The sequence below is a fragment of the Aegilops tauschii genome, chromosome 7 (genome assembly GCF_002575655.3).
Source record: "Aegilops tauschii subsp. strangulata cultivar AL8/78 chromosome 7, Aet v6.0, whole genome shotgun sequence".
Taxonomy (NCBI): domain Eukaryota; kingdom Viridiplantae; phylum Streptophyta; class Magnoliopsida; order Poales; family Poaceae; genus Aegilops; species Aegilops tauschii.
The window spans coordinates 85,318,924-85,336,385 of record NC_053041.3 but is presented as its reverse complement, the minus strand read 5'-3'; the positions used below and the strand labels follow the sequence as shown (position 1 = coordinate 85,336,385).

Below are 17,462 nucleotides of genomic sequence, written 5' to 3'. Positions count from 1 at the left end.
CATCCTTTTATCACTGACAGTACTTCCCGACCGCTCCGCTTCGGCATATGCCTTTGCAAGAACGCGCTCATAGTTGCCTTTTGGCGGAGACTTTGGTGGTTTTGTTAGGGCAGCCAGAGTGCGCTTTGCTTTCACCGGATCTACCTTCTCCTCCGGAGGTGGATGTTTCTTTGCTTTGACCCCTTCAAAGAAGTTCTTCACTTCGGCTCGCACGATCTTCGCGTTCTCCTCCTCGGTCCTCTCATATGGTAAGTTCTCTGGAGTCTTCAGAGAAGGTCCGAATCTGTATTGCCTCCCGCCTCTGGCAGCTGTACTGCTAGACGCCGGCAGAACAGACGGAGCGGCTGCGGCTGTCTTCTTTCCTTGCTTACAAGGCGGAGGAGAAGGACTACGACGCGCCGGAGCAGCCGCAGCAGCGGCGGGTCTCTTCCGCCCTTGCTGACGAGGCGGAGAAGGAGGAGGCTGGCTGCTCTGGCGCGCCGGCACTGGCGGAGAAGGAGGCGGAGTGCCGCCACGCGCCGGAGAAGGAGGCTGAGTGCCCTGATCACTCGCCGGAGGAGGAGGCGGAGGAGGAGGCGGAGTGCCCTTACTCGCCGGAGCCGTCCAGTTCGGAAGCTTGATGAGCTCCTTCCGCCATAGGCATGGAGTCTTTAGAGCTAAACCCAGCCGAGTCTCCCCTTCACCGGTAGGGTGGTCAAGCTGGAGGTCCTCAAATCCCTCCGTTATTTCATCCACCATCACCCTAGCATATCCATCTGGAATCTGCCGGCAGAGGTAGGTTGCGCCGGGTTCAGTAGATAAAACAGAGCCAATAGCCGCCTTGACTTTCAAGTTCTGCCATTCCGCCATAAGGTGGCAATGTTGAGACTCCGTGATAGCATCCACGGGGTAGCTAGGAGTAGCCGCATGCTCCAGCTGAGGCAGCTCGGTGGAAGCCACGCTGCTTCTACGCTGAGATGGCGGTGTAGCTTCGGGGGCAGTTTCGGCATCTCTATTGCTGTCTCGTTCCTCTAGCACTTGAACCCTTTCATGCAGATGCTGAATTTGGATCTGCTCCACTTTTTTCCACCTCTCCTGGGTTTTGTAACCGCCCGCGTCCGGAAAACCAGCCTTCCACGGAACGGAGCCTGGCGTGCCTCGTGTCCGTCCAGGGTGCTCAGGATTCCCGATGGCCATTGTGAGCTCGTCGTTCTCTCTGTCTGGAACGAACGTCCCTTGCTGCGCTGCATCGATATAGTGCTGAATCTTCTTGACGGGTATTGCAAGTTGCTGGTCCGTCCAACGACACCTCCCTGATACAGGGTCCAAGGTTCCGCCAGCCCCGAAGAACCAAGTCCGGCAACGGTCTGGCCAGTTCATTGTCTGTGGTTCGATCCCTTTATCAAGCAGATCCCTCTCAGACTTGGCCCACTTAGGCCGGGCTTTGAGGTAGCCACCTGACCCCGTGCGATGGTGAAGCTTCTTCTTCTCAGCATTCATCTTGTTTGTCGCTGACATCTTCTTACTCTTTTCTGATGTCTTGTGGGCCACAAATGCGGGCCAGTGATCTCTGATCTTCTCATACCGGCCGATGAATTCAGGTGTCTCTTCTTTGTCGACAAATGTTTTCAGCTCATTCTTCCACCTCCTGAATAGGTCTGCCATCTTCTTAAGAGCATGAGACTTGATTAATTGCTCTTTAACTGGCTTCTCCGGATCCTCCTCTGGCGGTAGGGTGAAATTTGCCTTCAGCTCAGTCCAAAGATCATCTTTCTGCATATCATTGACATAAGACACCTCACGGTCTTCCTTCTTAGGCTTATACCATTGGTGGATGCTGATCGGGATCTTGTCCCTAACTAGAACCCCGCACTGAGCAGCAAAAGCATCCTTTGTCCGGAGGGGTTCAATCGGTTGGCCGTCGCGCGCGATTGCTGTGATCTCAAACCTTTCATCCGAGCGCAACTTTCTCTTCAGGCCTCGTCTCTTTACCGCAGTTGTGCTCGATCCAGAGGGCTAGAAAAAAGAAGAAAGACGAGTGTTAATTAATATGTGTACATACCAAAACAATGAATGCATCAATTAGCTAGTCAGCACAGGCTTAACTAATATATTTACCTGGCCGGACTCTGTTCGGTCACCGGAGCCGTCACCACGGGCTCCTTCTTGCACCAGCATTGGGTCACCGGAGCCATCATAATCATGTCTTTCCTCCTCCACTCTTCGATCACCGCAGCCTGCTTCTTCACCCTGTTCTTCCAGACCATCATTTCCGTTAAGATATGACAAGATATCACCTCCGGCTAAGATTATGTCCCCCAACACCTCTTCTGCTTGCTCATCTCGTCCGTGCTCCATTGTTTCTGCAAATATTACAACATGGCAATTATTACACAAACATGACAGCAGGTGGATATATTAGTGCAAACGTAGACCTAGCTTATTCCGGGTTTGGGGTGGCCTAGGCAACGCTTCAAGGGTAGGGGCGCGGCGGGAGGGGGTAGGAGACCGACATCATTTTTTTCTAGGGTTTGGGTGTCCTCGAGAGTTTTGGTCGAGCGAGAGGGCCGGGGGGTGCTCCCGTGGTATAAGTTATCACGATCGAGAGGGGGTATACATATCGACCGTCCATCATGTCGAAGTTATCTGGGAGGGAGTTATATATATCGACAACGACGACATACATACACGGGAAAATAATGTTATCGGGGAGGGGGTATATATCGACCCCCCCACGTGTTGAAGTTATCGGGAGGGGGTTTTATATCGACAACGACGACATACATACACGGGAAAATAATGTTATCGAGGAGGGGGTATATCGACCCCCCTCGTGTTGAAGTTATTGGGAGGGGGTAATATCGACAACGGCAACATACATACACGGGAAAATAATGTTATCGGGGAGGGGGTATATCGACCCCCCCCCCACGTGTTGAAGTTATCAGGAGGGGGTTATATCGACAACGACGACATATATACACGGGAAAATAATGTTATCGGGGAGGGGGTATATCGACCCCCCTCGTGTTGAAGTTATCGGGAGGGGGTAATATCGACAACGACAACATACATACACGGGAAAATAATGTTATCGAGGAGGGGGTATATCGACCCCCCCCCCCACGTGTTGAAGTTATCAGGAGGGGGTTATATCGACAACGACGACATATATACACGGGAAAATAATGTTATCGGGGAGGGGGTATATCGACCCCGCCTCGTGTTGAAGTTATCGGGAGGGGTATATATCGACGACGACAGACCCGATAAAACATAAGAAAACGAAGAAGAAATAAAAAGAGGAGAGAAGAAGAAAGGAATAGAGGAGAGGATTGAAGAAAAAAAAGAAGAAAAAAAAGAAGAAAAAAAAAAGAGGAGAAGAAGAAAGGAATAGAGGAGAAGAAGAAAAAATAGAATATTTTCTATTTTTTCTTCTTCTCCTCTATTCCTTTCTTCTTCTCCTCTTCTTTTTCTTCTTTTTTCCTCTTCTTATTTATATCTCCTCTTCTTCTTTCTTTCCTCTTCTTATTTTCTTCTTTCCTATCCTTCTTTTTCTTCTTCTTCCCTTCCTAGCTAGATATATAAAACTTTTCTAAAATTGTAACTTTTGCATATATAGAACTTTTCCATGTGGATCATCATTTCTCATATATATCGAATATATATCCATTGTCATATATAAAAACTTTCTATATATGAACAAAAAACTTTCTATGAACAAAAAAACATTTTTGACATATATATTCCTACATTTTGAACATCTACATACATACAATTTTTTTGTTCACATATACATTATAGCCACATACACATATACATCACATATGAACAAAAAAATTAAACTAATAAAAATAAAAAATAGAGCCGGGGCGGCAGCTCTCACAGCGGGGGCGGCTAGGACGATGGCGACGGCGGGGGCGGGGGCGGCGAGGGCGCCGACGCACGTGGCCGGGACGAGGCGGGGGCGGCGAGGGCGCCGGCGAGCATGCGCGGGCCGGGCAGGGGGCTCGGGGCGCCGAGGCGGCGCGCGCGAGCAGGGGAGCACGAGGCGGGGCGGCGCGTGGGGGCAGGGCGACGGCGACGAGCACCGGGCGGCGACCCGTCGAGGCAAGGGCACGGGGCGACGGCGATGAGGAGCGGGCGGCGACGGCGAGCACGGGCAGCCTGGCGGCGTCGGGGGCAACTGGCAAGGTATGTCGAAAATTTCCTAAGTGTGGATTTATATAGCAAATCCTTTAGTCCCGGTTCGTGGCACCAACCGGGACTAAAGGTAGGCATTAGTCCCGGTTGGTGCCACCAACCGGGACCAAAGTTCTCTTTTCAGCAGCCCAAAGGGCGGGAAGCGGCAGCCTTTGGTCCCGGTTGGTGGCACCAACCGGGACTAAGGGGGGGGGCATTGGTCCCGGTTGGTGCCACCAACCGGGACCAAAGGCCTCTTGTTGCCCGCGTCGCAGCCAAAAGTTTAGTCCCACCTCGCTAGTTGAGAGGGGCTCGGAGTGGTTTATAAGCCCCGCTGCAGCTGCCCTCTCGAGCTCCTCTCAAATGCAGGCTTACGGGCCTAATCTCACACTATGATGTCTGTTGGCCTATTGGGCCTTCTGCGGGCCTGAATCCTGGCCCAGGTTGGGTTTCTAGTCGTATTCAGGCCGTGGTGGCCCAATAGGTGGCAGTTTTTAAATTTTTTGCATTATTTATTTTCTTTTGTTTTTTGCTTTATTTTTTAATTCTTTTTGCTTTTAGGTCAGCAAAATTATAAACTGTCTGTTAGTGCCATTAGTTTTAGAAAACATATAAACTTTCTATTAGTGCCATTAGTTCTTTATGAAAATTCTTTTTGCTGTATTTAGTTTTTTTTATTTTCTTTTTTGCTATATTTATTTTGTTTTATTTCTACTTACAACAAAAAACTTATTTATTTTATTTTATTTTGTTTCTAATTACTTATTTATTTTACTTTCTATTAGTGCCATTAGTTCTTTATGAAAATTCTTTTTGTTGTATTTAGTTTTTTTATTTTCTTTTTTGCTATATTTATTTTGTTTTATTTCTACTTACAACAAGAAACTTATTTATTTTATTTTATTTTGTTTCTAATTACTTATTTATTTTACTTTATGATAATTCTTTCTGCTATTAAAGTTTCTATAAAAAAAAGTTCTTTATGAAAATTCTTTTTGCTTTTAATGATTAAAAATAAAAAAGAGGCGCAATGCGCGTTGATTTGCTTCAAGCCTTTCGGAATAGTGTAGACTGCACTGCACATAGCTCGATGCAGTCTACCTTATTCCTCAAGGCTTGAAGCTAAGCAACGTGAGCATTGCACCTCTTCTTCATCGTCTCTGCACTCAGGGCTTATAAACCGCTCCTAGTGCCTCTCAGCTAGCGAGGTGGGACTCAAAAACTGCTTAGCTAATAAGAAACTCTAGTACCGGTTCGTGCCACGAACAGGTACTAAAGGTGCTCGTGGGGCCACAACCTCATTAGTACCGGTTCGTGGCACCAACAGGGACCAAAGGGTGGAATTGGTCCCGGTTCGTGCCACCAACCGGGACCAATGGCCTTGCACAGCGGCGTGGTGGTGAGTTTAGTCCCACCTCGCTAGCTAAGAGAGAGCCGCACCTGTTTATAAGGTGCGGTGCGCCTGAGCTGTCGAGCTCCTCTCTAAAGCAGGCTTACGGGCCTAACCTCTCTGCACTCAGGGCTTATAAAGCATTTCAAATGAACTCTGAAAAGGTTGAAAGTTGGCATGGTATCATCATTTCATCCACATAGCATGTGCAAGAAAGTTGATAGGGTTACGGCAAAAACTAGATGCACTTCTTGTACAAAACGGACAATGGTATCATACTCGTCTCTTACAAAGTTGGCATGCTATCATCATAATAGTTGCGGGAGAAAGTCTTCACTTTTTCTTCGCTTGTGTCATTTGCTTATTGCGCCGTAACCATGGATAATCTTCATCGTTTATCAGGATGCTTGGGTCAGCCTTGACTTTGAAGGGAGGAATTTCATGAAACTTTTCATAATCTTCATACATGTCTGTCTTGCCCTCCACTCCCACAATGTCCCTTTTTCCTGAAAGAACTATGTGCTGCTTTGGCTCATCGTATGATGTATTCGCTTCCTTATCTTTTCTTTTCCTCGGTCTGGTAGACATGTCCTTCACATAGATAACCTGTGCCACATCATTGGCTAGGACGAACGGTTCGTCAGTGTACCCAAGATTGTCCAGATCCACTGTTGTCATTCCGTACTGTGGGTCTACCTGTACCCCGCCTCCTGACAGATTGACCCATTTGCACTTAAACAAAGGGACCTTAAAATCATGTCCGTAGTCAAGTTCCCATATGTCCATTATGTAACCATAATATGTGTCCTTTCCCCTCTCGGTTGCTGCATCAAAGCGGACACCGCTGTTTTGGTTGGCGCTCTTTTGATCTTGGGCGATCGTGTAAAATGTATTCCCATTTATCTCGTATCCTTTGTAAGTCAATATAGTCAAAGATGGTCCCCTGGACAACGAGTACAACTCATCACAAACAGTGGTGTCACCTCTGAGACGTGTTTCCAACCAACTGCTGAAAGTCCTGATGTGTTCACATGTAATCCAGTCGTCACACTGCTCCGGGTGTTTGGAGCGCAGACTGTTCTTGTGTTCATCGACATACGGGGTCACCAAGGTAGAGTTTTGTAGAACTGTGTAGTGTGCTTCAGACCAAGAATATCCGTCCCTGCATATTATTGAGTTCCCCCCTCCAAGCGTGCCTTTTCCAGTCAGTCTCCCCTCATACCGCGATTTAGGGAGACCTATCTTCTCAAGGCCAGGAATGAAGTCAACACAAAACCCAATGACATCCTCTGTTTGATGGCCCATGGAGATGCTTCCTTCTGGCCTAGCGCGGTTACGGACATATTTCTTTAGGACTCCCATGAACCTCTCAAAGGGGAACATATTGTGTAGAAATACGGGCCCCAGAATGACAATCTCGTCGACTAGATGAACTAGGACGTGCGTCATGATATTGAAGAAGGATGGTGGGAACACCAGCTCAAAACTGACAAGACATTGCGCCACATCACTCCTTAGCCTTGGTATGATTTCTGGATCGATCACCTTCTGAGAGATTGCATTGAGGAATGCACATAGCTTCACAATGGCTAATCGGACGTTTTTCGGTAGAAGCCCCCTCAATGCAACCGGAAGCAGTTGCGTCATAATCACGTGGCAGTCATGAGACTTTAGGTTCTAGAACTTTTTCTCTGGCATATTTATTATTCCCTTTATATTCGACGAGAAGCCAGTCGGGACCTTCATACCGAGCAGGCATTCAAAGAAGATTTCTTTCTCTTCTTTCGTAAGAGCGTAGCTGGCAGGACCATCATAATGCTTCGGAGGCATGCCGTCTTTTTCGTGCAAACGTTGCAGGTCCTCCCGTGCCTCAGGTGTATCTTTTGTCTTCCCATACACGCCCAAGAAGCCTAGCAGGTTCACGCAAAGGTTCTTCGTCACGTGCATCACGTCGATTGAAGAGCGGACCTCTAGCTCTTTCCAGTAGGGTAGGTCCCAAAATATAGATTTCTTCTTCCACATGGGTGCGTGTCCCTCAACGTCATTCGGAACAGCTAGTCCGCCAGGACCCTTTCCAAAGATTACGTGTAAATCATTGACCATAGCAAGTACGTGATCACCGGTACGCATGGCGGGCTTCTTCCGGTGATCTGCCTCGCCTTTGAAATGCTTGCCTTTCTTTTGACATTGATGGTTGGTCGGAAGAAATCGACGATGGCCCAGGTACACATTCTTCCTGCTTTTGTCCAGGTATATACTTTCAGTGTCATCTAAACAGGGTGTGCATGCGTGGTATCCCTTGTTTGTCTGTCCTGAAAGGTTACTGAGAGCGGGCCAATCGTTGATGGTTACAAACAGCAACGCGTGCAGGTTAAATTCCTCCTGTTTGTGCTCATCCCACGTACGTACACCGTTTCCAGTCCACAGCTGTAAAAGTTCTTCAACTAATGGCCTTAGGTACACATCAATGTCGTTGCCGGGTTGCTTAGGGCCTTGGATGAGAACTGACATCATAATGAACTTCCGCTTCATGCACATCCAAGGAGGAAGGTTATACATACATAGAGTCACGGGCCAGGTGCTGTGATTGCTGCTCTGCTCCCCGAAAGGATTAATGCCATCCGCGCTTAAACCAAACCATACGTTCCTTGGGTCAGCTGCAAACTCAGCCCAGTACTTTCTCTCGATTTTTCTCCACTGCGACCCGTCAGCGGGTGCTCTCAACTTCCCGTCTTTCTTACGGTCCTCACTGTGCCATCGCATCAACTTGGCATGCTCTTCGTTTCTGTACAGACGTTTCAAACGTGGTATTATAGGAGCATACCACATCACCTTCGCAGGAACCCTCTTCCTGGGGAGCTCGCCGTCAACATCACCAGGGTCATCTCGTCTGAACTTATACTGCAATGCACCGCATACCGGGCATGCGTTCAGATCCTTGTACGCACCGCGGTAGAGGATGCAGTCATTAGGGCATGCATGTATCTTCTGCACCTCCAATCCTAGAGGGCATACGACCTTCTTTGCTGCGTATGTACTGTCGGGCAATTCGTTATCCTTTGGAAGCTTCTTCTTCAATATTTTCAATAGCTTCTCAAATCCTTTGTCAGGCACAGCATTCTCTGCCTTCCACTGCAGCAATTCCAGTACGGTACCGAGCTTTGTGTTGCCATCTTCGCAATTGGGGTACAACCCTTTTTTGTGATCCTCTAACATGCGATCGAACTTCAACTTCTCCTTTTGACTTTCGCATTGCGTCCTTGCATCGACAATGACCCGGCGGAGATCATCATCATCGGGCACTGGTTCCTCTTCATCTTCAGCAGCTTCCCCCCTTGCAGCATCATTGGGCACATCGTCTGGTTCCTCTTGATCTTCAGCAGCTTCCCCCGTTGCAGCATCACCGTATTCAGGGGGCACATAGTTGTCATCGTCCTCTTCTTCTTCGCCGTCTTCCATCATAACCCCCATTTCTCCGTGCCTCGTCCAAACATTATAGTGTGGCATGAAACCCTTGTAAAGCAGGTGGGCATGAAGGATTTTCCGGTCAGAGTAAGACTTCGTATTCCCACATGTAGGGCATGGACAACACATAAAACCATTCTGCTTGTTTTCCTCAGCCACTTCGAGAAAATCATGCACGCCCTTAATGTACTCGGAGGTGTGTCTGTCACCGTACATCCATTGCCGGTTCATCTGCGTGCATTATATATAATTAAGTGTGTCAAAAACCATTACAGAACATCATGAATAGATAATTAAGTGACCAAATTAATAGAAGTTCATCATCACATTAGAACCATAGTACATACATAGTTCTCATCTAACAACATATATATAGCTCTCCAGAGCATCTAATTAATTAAACCATACATTGAAACTATGTAAAACATTTCAATGCGAAAACAAATGCGATCATAATCGCAACCAAGGTAACAATTGATCCAACGGCATAATGATACCAAGCCTCGGTATGAATGGCATATTTTCTAATCATTCTAATCTTCAAGCGCATTGCATCCATCTTGATCTTGTGATCATCGACGACATCCGCAACATGCAACTCCAATATCATCTTCTCCTCCTCAATTTTTTTTTATTTTTTCCTTCAAGTAATTGTTTTCTTCTTCAACTAAATTTAACCTCTCGACAATAGGGTCGGTTAGAATTTCCGGTTCAACCACCTCCTAGATAAATAAAATCTATGTCACGCTGGTCGGTATATTTGTCATAAACAATAAATGAATCAAATAGTTATACAAAGATAATATATACCACATCCGAATCATAGACAGGACGAGGGCCGACGGGGGCGGATACCAAAACCATCGCACTATGTAATAAGAAGGAATAAAATAGTAAGAAAATTAGACAAGTATCTATCTAAAGTAAGAATTTTTTTCTTTCAAAAAGAAGATAAGAACAAGAGGCTCACCACGGTGTTGCCGGCGACGAGATCGGCGCAGGCAGTCGACGGCGGTGAAGACGGGAATGGGACGTGACGGGCCGCTAAACCTAGACAAATCTAAAGGGAAATGGAGCTCGGAGGTCGAGTTTCGAGAGGAGAAAGATTAACTAGTGTGGCTCGGGCATTTCATCGAACACCTCATGTGCATAGGAGGTGAGCTAGAGCACCACAAAGCCCTCCCCTCGCCGGCCAGAGAAAAACAGAGCACTGTGGAGTGCTCTGCCGTGGCGATGGGGTATATATAGGCACCTCATTGGTCCCGGTTCGTGGCATGAACCGGTACTAAATCCGGGCCTTCTGTCCCAGTTCATGCCAAGAACCGGGACAAATGGTTGTGGGCCAGGAGCGAGGACCATTAGTCCCGGTTCGTGGCTCGAACCGGGACAAATGGTTCCATACGAACCGGGACCAATGCCCACAAGGCCCCGGCCGGCCCCCTGGGCTCACGAAACGGGACGAATGCCCCCATGGGTCCCGGTTCGTGACTGAACCGGGGCTAATGTTAAAACTGCCCTGTGACCTTTGCCCCGTTTTCTACTAGTGGTGGCATGTCCGAAGAGGCGGCCCGCTTGTCTGGGGTGTGCCCCCCTCACGGACGGCGCCACCGCCGGCACCTGGAGGGGGAAACGGATGCGTCGGGTCTACACGGAGGGGATCTTACTGTGGCTCTGGCCCGGATGTTGCTCCAAAATGTTCCTATGGGCTGACCTAACAGAACCGGTTGTAGAGTTCCACTAGTCAAAGCCCATCCGTGCAAAGTCAAAGGGCTAGCTCCCGTGGTCGAACGCTACAGGGTTAGGCGGGACGGGGGCCCTGGGGGGTAGCAATGCCACCGGAGCGTCGCACCGGGACCTCATACATGCCGTACGGTGTGGTGGCATGTCCGAAGAGGCGGCACGCGTCTCTGGGGTGTGCCCCCCTAACGGACGGCGCCGCCGGCACCTGGAGGGGGGAAACGGACGCGTCGGTTGTACACGGAGGGGATCTTACTGTGGGTTTGGCCCGGATGTTGCTCCAAAGTGTTCCTATGGGCTGACCTAACACAACCGGGTGGAGAGTTCCACTGGTCAAAGCCCGTCCATGCAAAGTCAAAGGGCTATATCCCGTGGTCAAACGCTACAGGGTTAGGCAGGACGGGGGCCCTGGGGGGTAGCAATGCCACCGGAGCGTCGCACCGGGACCTCATACATGCCGTACGGTGCGGTGGCATGTCCGAAGAGGTGGCACGCGTGTCCGGGGTGTGCCCCCCTCACGGACGGCGCCACCGCCGGCACCTAGAGGGGGGAAACGGACGCGTCGGGTCTACACGGAGGGGATCTTACTGTGGCTTTTGCCCGGATGTTGCTCCAAAGGGTTCCTATGGGCTGACTTAACAGAACCGGGTGGAGAGTTCCACTGGTCAAAGCCCATCTGTGCAAAGTCAAAGGGCTAGCTCCCGTGGTCGAACGCTAAAGGGTTAGGCGGGACGGGGGCCCTAGGGGGTAGCAATGCCACCGGAGCGTCGCACCGGGACCTCATACATGCCGTACGGTGTGGTGGCGTGTCCGAAGAGGCGGCACGCGTCTCTGGGGTGTGCCCCCCTAACGGACGGCGCCGCCGGCACCTGGAGGGGGAAAACGGACGCGTCGCGTCTACACGGAGGGAACTTACTGTGGCTTTGGCCCGGATGTTGCTCCAAAGTGTTCCTATGGGCTGTCCTAACACAACCGGGAGGAGAGTTCCACTGGTCAAAACCCGTCCGTGCAAAGTCAAAGGGCTAGATCCCGTGGTCAAATGCTACACGGTTAGGCGGGACGGGGGCCCTGGGGGGGAAGCAATGCCACCGCAGCGTCGCACAGGGACCTCATACATGTCGTACGGTGTGGTAGCATGTCCGAGGAGGCGGCACGCGTCTCCGGGGTGTGCCCCCCTCACGGACGGCGCCGCCGCCGGCACCTAGAGGGGGGAAACGGACGCGTCGGGTCTACACGGAGGGGGTCTTACTTTGGCTTTGGCCCGGATGTTGCTCCAAAGTGTTCCTATGGGCTGACCGAACACAACCGGGTGGAGAGTTCCACTGGTCAAACCCCGTTCGTGCAAAGTCAAAGGGCTAGATCCCGTGGTTAAACACTACAAGGTTAGGCGGGACGGGGGCCCTGGGGGTAGCAATTCCACCGGACCGTCGCACCGGGACCTCATACATGCCGTACGGTGTGGTGGCATGTTCGAAGAGGCGGCACGCGTCTCCGGGCTGTGCCCCCCTTCACAGACGGCGACGTGGCCGTTTCCCCCCCTCCGGGGCTGGGCGGCAGCGACGACCGTGAGGGGGGGCACACCCCGGAGCCGCGTGCCGGGTGGCTGTGCCTGCCACCACGTTTCCACAACCGTAGGAGGGCCCACCGCAACACCTGGCGGCATTGCTACCCCCCCACAGGTACCCCGTCCCGTCTAACCTCTCCGTGACACGACGGAAGGAAGGCCCGTGTGGCGGGCAATCGATATATGTTTTCTGTACATTTAAGTTAATGAAATTAGTTTTGGAAAAAAAAGAGAAAATAAATAAAATATTAAAATATTATTAGAAATCAATGCCTACGGCAAGCCGTCGGCATAACTACGGCCACGGAACGGTAGAGCCTTGGATCGATGACATGGCGTAGGGCGGGGATCGATGACTTGGCAAAATCCATGGGCCAGGCCTATGCCGATGGTAAGGCTGACGGCATAGATATGCCACCCCACGGGACCGGTGAGCGACGCGGATCGATGACGTGGCGGCACCGCGGATCGATGACGTCGGCATAGCTATGCCGACGGCCACCGTTAGCCCGTCGGCATAGCCTGACGCCGTCAAACGGCCGTCGCCGCCCAGGTAGACGGGCCCACGTGATATGCCGACGGCCTACCCTATGCCGCCGGCCGCCGTAGGCATATTTGAAGCAACGCCGACGGCTGATCTATGCCGACGGCCCCCGTCGGCATAGATGGACATACGCCGACGGCTTTAGCTGGGCCGTCGGGGTATGCCCATCTATGCCGACGGGGGCCGTCGGCATAGATTTGGCCGTCAGCAACGCAAGTTTTTCTGGTAGTGGCCCCCGTCGGCATAGATTTGGCCGTCGGCAAAGCAAGTTTTTCTGGTAGTGATTCCATTCACCTTCTTCAGGTTACTCGGCGCGCCCGATTATAATCACCAGTTCACCGGTCTTCCCTACTTTCTATCTCCCCTCTCCCACCAATTCTTCATTGGATTTTAGATTCTACATTTATTCATGATGTTCTCTCTACTCAAAAAATGAATGCAGGTTTTCCAGCTCAGATGGTTTCCAGCTCGGTTGTGATGGATTGGCTGGTTCTAGTGGATTGGAACGTGAGTCATTGGTTTCAGCTTGAATGTTTTGTTGCTTGAGAGTATTATGTTTGAATGCCCCGCACCATCCTTTGAAAGTGCTAATGGCTACAGTAACATTATTTTGGTAATAGCAAATTGTAGCATGGTAGACTTCAAAGCTTTACACACAAATTAAGACATATTTGCTTTGACATGACCAAAAGTGTACAAGAACATTAGTATTTTCAGTGCCTATGCAAAATTGACACTACCTGAATTCTAAATCTAAAGTAACAAGGCTCCAACATGCAAGATTGGCATGACATCCATCTTTAGCAGTCCATGGAGACTAAAACATGACAAGAACTTCTTCTATTTAACATTCTATTGCAAATTAAGCTACTTCTGTTTCTGAAGCTCACCAAAATTTGGGTGCTTTATACTTTTACCTCTTCTATATTCTCTAGCTTGACGGAATAGAGGTCAATTCATGCACTAGCAGTGTGGAAGGAGAGGCACTGATTTATACATGCTTCATCGGTTGATTTTGCGGTTGCTTTCGAACGATGGTGGCAGAGTATTTTTTGTACAGAAAGGATCATATCATAAGAACAGTTATGGCCGCCTAATGTTATATACTTCGTTGTCCTGAGAAGCCCCAGTGCGGAACCCAAGCTTTCAACTGTAATATTGCGTACTTAATATCCATTGCTAATTTTTTCAGTATATTAGTAGTTGAATATCTATTTTGTTTAATGTGTCCAAATTGCTTCAGAACTTCCCTTTGGATGCAAATGGGAAATGGTTTCTTTGTTAATTTACGATAAAGAACAATAGTTTACAAATTAGAAATGCTTATGTCATCAACATCAGATTCATTATATCATTACCGATGCACCATGGGCGCCAGGATGTTTTTCTGGCAGATGAAGAATTTGTAATGCATGTTGGGTCAAGGTGACATAACACAATGCATCCTATTATCACCATTGGTACGCGCATGTATAATTGTTAGTTGGGGACTGTAATACATTAAAAAATGATTGCTCGCATAAATAAGAAATACATGGAACCTATGTTGCTCAGCTAAAATAACATAACTAAGATATAGATTTAGACATGCGAACATTCAGCCATACATCGAGGACTAGTAAAAACTGAATTACCAAATTTAGATTACATATTCACACGCTGTGGTACTTAAAATTTCATGATGATATCCTTCGCCGCTTTTAGCTCAGCGGGCAAGAATCTAGCGATCAGCTCCTTGAGAATGGACGGGCAACTGCTCTTCAGATGCTCATAACCATCAGTTGCCACCATAGCCTCAAAATTGGAAGGAGAGGCAAGGAACTCAAAGCAAGCTTCCTTTAGTCCAGGGCAACTATGTTGTTCAGCCAAAGCTAAACTAGTGGCCATGGTGTCGGAGTCAATGTGGTTGCACAACTTGTCCTCGCATACCAGTTTCAACCTCTCGACATCGTACCTGTCAGCCGCGACGAGTAAATGGCCAGCCATCACCACGTCTTCACGGGTGATCTCAGGCATTGAGTCTGTGTATATGAAATGCAGCAATGACTTGAACACGTCGCTCTCCATATCGCTGATCTCTACAAGCGGATTACCGGCATTCTCCATCATGGAGCCGAAGAGCTCCGCCTTGAAGACGGAGGACCGAGCAGCGAGCACGGACCTATGGGCTAAAACTTTCTCCCCGCCGACGTTGAATGTCATGTCCGCTCCATCCATACTCTTTAGGAGGCCCCCGAGGTCCCGGCACATGTTGCTGGGAGGAACCACAACAAACTGTTGTTTAAGCATTGTAATTTCCTCGCAATGGATCCCTTCAAGACGGTGACATCGCATCTGATGGTGACACAGTCATCTACAAGATGCGGCGATCCCTCCAAATCCGCCTTGCTGATAAACTTGCTGTAGCCCCAGCTGGGATGTGTTGGCGTGAAGGTCTGTACGGACTTGTAGGCACGGGTGAGAGAAGGCACCGGCACCCCGGCCTTGTCGAGCACACTGAACTTGCATCTCACCTTGACATCCTTATTGGCACCCTCAGACTCAGAATCAAGAACCAGGTAAATAGACACGAAATCGGCATCACCGTTGGGGCAATAACGCACGGTCCAGACATGGCCTCCAAGGCGAAAAGGCGTAGATGATGCCCACTTGCCGGTCTCGAGCAGCGCCTTGGTTCTCGAGTATTCCGCTATCTTGAGCGTGTACGACCGATCCTCGGCGTCAACTAAGATAGCACCACCAGCAGCAGCAAGAAGATTGCAGTTTCCTGAGGCAGTACGATCTGCTCTTGTTGGCGACCCGCCAAAGCACCAGCGCAGCATAATGCCGCCGCCGGCCGAATCGGAGGGGTCTGGAAGACTGGAACTCTAGATGTCGGGGTGGCGGCTCGTACGTCTCCTCGAGGAACAAGTAACAGCGGCGGTAAAGTCGTTATGACCGGAGTACTTGGAAGCGAGATTGACCTAGGAACCCCTCCATGATTATAACTTTATACGAAGGTCGGTGAAAGGCACACAGTCCGTTGCTGCTCCTGAGTCCTGATTCCAATTCCAACTATGCCATGAAGACAGAAACCTATTCGGAGTACATAAGAATATAACAAAAAAAGGCCCATATTTGAGCATCTACAGTAGAAGGCCATTAAAAATGGCAAAAAGGCAGAAAAAGGACTAACAGAAGAATTTTTTTTGCCCACGTGACTATATTACAGCCATTTATTAAAAAAACATGATACTTATATAACAAATGAAAATTCCAAAAAAAATTCATTTGAGTTTGACCAAACTACTTCATAATTTTCCATGATATTATTTTTTACAATGGCAAGGTTTACAACAAAATTGATCTCTAAGAAAGCATGGCAAAAAAAAATTGCCATGGAAAAAATTATGTTCAGAAAGATGACATGGCAAAAATTACGAGGAAAATAAAATAGAATACACAAAATACAGACAACCACATGGAAAATATGAATTTAGTTGCCATCTTCGTATGTAGAGTGAAGAGTTGAAGCACAAAAGTATGACAAGAAAATTGCCATGGCAGATTCGTATAAAAAAGTACCATGGTAATTAATTAAAATTCGCCATGTTTTGCATGAGAAAAATGTCATGTACGAAAAAGTAAAAAACTCAACTTATGAACAAAATTGCCATGTTAAATTCATATCAAAACCACTGAGCTAGCGCTGAGTTCTTCACACCAAATCTAATGGACCCAATTAATTTCATGAATTCAACACTAATCATGTTTACTTGAAAAAAATTAGTTTCTAAAAATTATGTTACTTTACAAAATTAACTTCTTTTTGAGGATAAACTTTGCCGCTTTATTTAATCATAAAGTTTGGAATGTCACCCGAGATTACATCTAGCACACAGTCTGGGGTAGCCCCCAACCAGACGTTAGAAAGTTCGTCACCGACACCGACTCTAGCTAATTATGCGCGACAACATTAGCAAAACGACAAACCCATGACACTTTAAAACGAGCAAAAGAAGCAACCATCGCCTTGATCTCCTGCATCCACGGCCCTGCACTGGACATCTCATTGTGTGGATGGTTCAGCATATGCACTGCACATTGAGAATCAAGCTCCACATGAACCTTCGCAGTGTTGATTTCCTGCTCCACTTATAGCGCTCGTTTGCGGGCCAAAATCTCCATTGTTTCAGGATTCGCTATGCCAGCGAAGTGATGGCACAAGGTTGGGACTAATCGGCTCACACAGATTGCGCATTCTGTGGTGCAGCATTCCCAAACTGCTTTCATGCCGGACAGAAACATCCTAGAAGGGGTGGTGGTCCTTCATGAAACGCTCCATGAAATTCACTCGAAAAAACTAGATGGAGTTGTTTTTAAGGTGGATTTCGAGAAAGCGTACGATAAAGTCAAATGGTCATTCCTCCAACAGGCATTGCGTATGAAAGGTTTTGATGAAGCCTGGCGCCGCTAGGTTGAATCGTATACGCAAAAAGGGAGTGTTGGAATTAAAGTGAATGACGAAATAGGTCATTATTTCCAGACACATAAGGGCCTGAGACAAGGGGATCCGATGTCCCCTATCCTGTTCAACATTGTAGTTGATATGTTGGCAATTA

At 48.5% G+C, this 17,462-nt stretch overlaps 1 protein-coding gene across 1 annotated transcript; it reads right to left on the bottom strand.

Moving 5' to 3' along the window:
- Nucleotides 1-14,411: 14,411 nt before the first annotated feature.
- Nucleotides 14,412-16,066, bottom strand: LOC109761332 (BTB/POZ and MATH domain-containing protein 2-like). The gene is made up of 4 exons (XM_073503197.1): nt 15,825-16,066; nt 15,259-15,586; nt 14,791-15,115; nt 14,412-14,429 (listed from the first exon to the last, which is right to left on the bottom strand). Exons 1-4 carry the CDS (start codon nt 15,838-15,840, stop codon nt 14,412-14,414), a joined length of 687 nt encoding a protein of 228 aa, XP_073359298.1. The 5' UTR covers nt 15,841-16,066.
- Between the last annotated feature and the right edge of the window lie 1,396 nt (nt 16,067-17,462).